This window comes from Rutidosis leptorrhynchoides, chromosome 6 (genome assembly GCF_046630445.1).
Source record: "Rutidosis leptorrhynchoides isolate AG116_Rl617_1_P2 chromosome 6, CSIRO_AGI_Rlap_v1, whole genome shotgun sequence".
Lineage (NCBI taxonomy): Eukaryota > Viridiplantae > Streptophyta > Magnoliopsida > Asterales > Asteraceae > Rutidosis > Rutidosis leptorrhynchoides.
This window is the reverse complement of record NC_092338.1, coordinates 33,279,796-33,283,396: the sequence shown is the minus strand read 5'-3', so window position 1 is coordinate 33,283,396 and position 3,601 is coordinate 33,279,796. Positions and strand designations below refer to the sequence as shown.

At 31.0% G+C, this 3,601-nt stretch overlaps 1 protein-coding gene across 1 annotated transcript; it reads left to right on the top strand.

Annotated features, from left to right (window-relative positions):
- The first annotated feature begins 206 nt into the window (after window positions 1-206).
- On the top strand, window positions 207-1,588 carry LOC139853538 (peroxidase 43-like). Its single transcript, XM_071842927.1, has 4 exons — window positions 207-233; window positions 318-480; window positions 571-743; window positions 1,403-1,588. Exons 1-4 carry the CDS (start codon window positions 207-209, stop codon window positions 1,586-1,588), a joined length of 549 nt encoding a protein of 182 aa, XP_071699028.1.
- Window positions 1,589-3,601: the final 2,013 nt, after the last annotated feature.

Here is a 3,601-nt window from a genome sequence, read left to right as displayed (position 1 = left end):
CTCGCAACGAAATCAATTAATATGGAACGTTTTTAATTAATAAGAACGGGACATTTCATAGGGTTGCGACGCTTCAGTTTAATCGAAAATGCAGAGATCGCCGCAGCAGGCCATCTGGGGATCCAAGGAACACAAGTGATCGAAGACGCAAAAAAAAACTGGAAACAACTTGCCCGGGTGTGTTATCACGTGCGGACATCATTGCGATGGCTGCAAGAGATGCAGTGGCTGCTGTAAGTTAAAACCAAACTAGTATCTATCGTAGTATCGCATCTAGCTAGTAATAGTTTTGAAATTTGTAGAAATTTTTGGTGCAGAGTAATGGACCTTCCTACCAGGTCGAAACGGGTAGGAAGGATGGATTAATATCCAATCCTAACCTAGCAGCCAGAATGCCAGAATCTGCTGATTCTATCGAGATTCTAATTGAAAAGTTTAAGGAGAAAGGATTGAACGAGGCGGATCTTGTGATTCTTAGCGGTATAATCAGTACTTATCTTATTTTGTTTGTTGTTCTAATTTTTTTTATAACTATTGATTACATTTTAACTTTCATCGAACAACGTATAGCTGCTCATACGATTGGAACGACAGCATGCTTTTTTGTGCGACCACGCCTTTACTCCTTTGAGTCGCGATTTCCTTTCAGATCTGACCCGAGGATAAATGCTAACTTTCTACCAGAGTTTTTATCTACTTGTCCCAAAGGGTTTTCTTTTGGGTGGAAAGCTCTAGAAGGCTATGTAAATATGAGAAGGTGAATGAGGAAAAAAAATCGCTACAGTATAACGGTGAATTTGAGGTATGTGGCTGCTTCTCCTACTAATCGGCTTAATTTTAGATGTAAATTATCTATCAAATAAAAACATTGTTAATTTTCATTCATTCCTTTCATTTCCTTTCATTTCCTTTCATTTCATGTCCTTGAGTTTTCCTTTCATTTCCATCATAAAAAGGATTCACAAATGTAATACTTTTTTATTTACCTTTCCTTTATATTTAATAAAATTTCATTCATAAATTTAGTAGTATGTATTAAATATTAAAATTATATTTGAACATCAACGTAAATTGCTAAAGAAAAAACAATTTAAAAGAAACTTTAAAGAAAGTCACGAATGATATCGTATTTTATTTTCGTATATTGTGAAATAAGATCTTATAATTCATTAGTCGAATCTTTAAATAAAATGCTTTATTTAAATATGATGCGGGCTAGAGCTAATAATCAAAATTAAAATGAAAAATAAAGTAAGATTACTCATTGATTATTGGACTAATTGATTAAGAAAAATCTTTAAAAAAGAAAAGGCAATGCGTTTAAAGCAGTTCAAGTAAAGATGAAACATAGTTGACGCCATTGTAGCACTTGTGGCAATAAAAACCACATAAGGTATTGCAGGAGAAGCAGTCACAAACGGAGCCCAACATTGAATCGTGTCACAATGAGCAAATATGGCTTAAGCATTTCCATGATTTTAGTAAACTCAGGACGTGCATCGTCGAAAGCTTGTTTGAGAGTAGCCATAAGATGAAGTGGTGTCAAGATGAGGTGGTAGATCATGCAATGTATGAAGGTGAAGATTAATGAGTGTAATATTTTTTAACGTTTTTCTGATGGATTCAAGGTTAGCAGGAGTCGAACAAAGGTAGATATCTAAGTGTTTTGTGTTATTTGATTTTTTGACGTTACTTAGTTTTTTGGCGAATTCAAGAAAAGGAGAAATGTGACCATGGCCTAACCATGGGACAACAAAATAATAAAACGCTTTTCTGATATACACATTGTGAAGATTAATGCACTTCAATTTGGTGAATTGAAGAAAAGAATGAATGAAGATAGTTGAAGAAGGATTGATTTTATATAGAAAATACATAGTTAATGAAATATGTTACGTATAAACTTGAAATATTACTTATTTAGATTAGATGCATAATTTACGTATACTTTTATTTACTTTACATTATATATTTTGTAGAGATATGATTTTACATAATATATTTTGTAGAGATATAATTCTAAATCAAAGCCAAAAATATATAATGAAAGAATTCGGACAAATATCAAACCCCAATTTTAACTAAAAGCGGGTGATATTTTCCTAATTAATCGAACACTTTCTTCCGTTGTTATCCTTATAACAGGCAGTAATGTGAGTAAATGTTTGTGAATATTTACTAATTGTAACATAAATTTAAATAAATATAAATATAAGTATTTACCAACAACAGCCCTTACATTATCGTATACGTGTAGAAAATGCTTATACAGCTTAATATGTGTCATTAAAAGAAAATGCTTATACAGTTTGATAATTGTCATTAAAAAGCCGACAGTAACTACCATGTTTCTACATGTTAACGTTTAGCCATATCCAAAATGGATTTAGTAACATCCTAAATATAAGTTTAAATCTTTTGTATATCCCTTCCAACTATAAAAAATCGAAATAAGTGATTACTTTTCATTATAGCTATATTTGTTTCCGAAATATTAATGTTACTTGAGAAATCTACAGTATAAATGTTACGTGAGAAATCTACAATTTTTTCACACATTTTCTTTCACACAATGACTTGGCATCTAACGTGGAAGCCACGTAAAAAAAAAAACTGCCAGCATTTTTTCGAAAACTTCTCTACTTTTTAATTTATTATCTTTTTCATTTTAATTAAATTCCTTAAATTACGGTACCTTATTCATCCATCATATTCAAGTCATTCAGAGTCACTTTCTTCTCCAAAAGTCTAAATTCTCTAACATCCATTGTTAATAGATGAAGCTTTTAAAAGTAATTATTTAATTCGTGTATTTAGAGGGTCTTAATTGGTCTTTTATTGCTAAGACATTTTTTTATTATCTATTACAAATAGTTTAATTATATGTACATTTTACCATTTTGTTCTGGGTTCGTCACTTCTGATCGAGTTTCATCTTTCAACAGGGATGAAGAATAGCCGTTGAAAAATATCTACAAATATATAATCATTTAACTCTTGTTAACTAGAAAAGTGTTGGTTATTAGGACAATAGGACTTCTAGTTAGTCCATACTCCATACCACTAGTATTTATAGTTATGAAGATACATGATTATGTGGTGGGGAAGAAAAGATGAATATTTAACCATATTGATATTGATATTTTAAAGAAGAGATGTCACAGTTATGATATACTCTGTATTTAATTTAACAGGAGGTATTTAGGAATCATTTTAAAAATAGTAAAGATAACTAATTGTTGGTGATTTTAGTGTTATTAACAATCATTTTAGTTAATTGAGATTTACTAGAAAGCAAAGGCTTATTGAATTAAGCTCAATGACGAGTTTGGAGAGTGCGGAGTGCACGCTCGTTCGAGTTAATTCAATAAGGTCTTGTAAATTACATCTTTTGATGAAAGGTAACCATGAATGGTTACATTATTTCATGAAGAGTGATGTCATTTTCTAAAAGGTGTAAACGAAGAGTTGCATCTTTTAGTTGAAAGGTTGCATATTTACATTGAAGGGTTACATCCTTTGGTCGCACCTTTTCACCTCTTATATATAGAGGACTTTGCTTTCATCAACAAACAGAAAATATACACATATTCTCTAACAA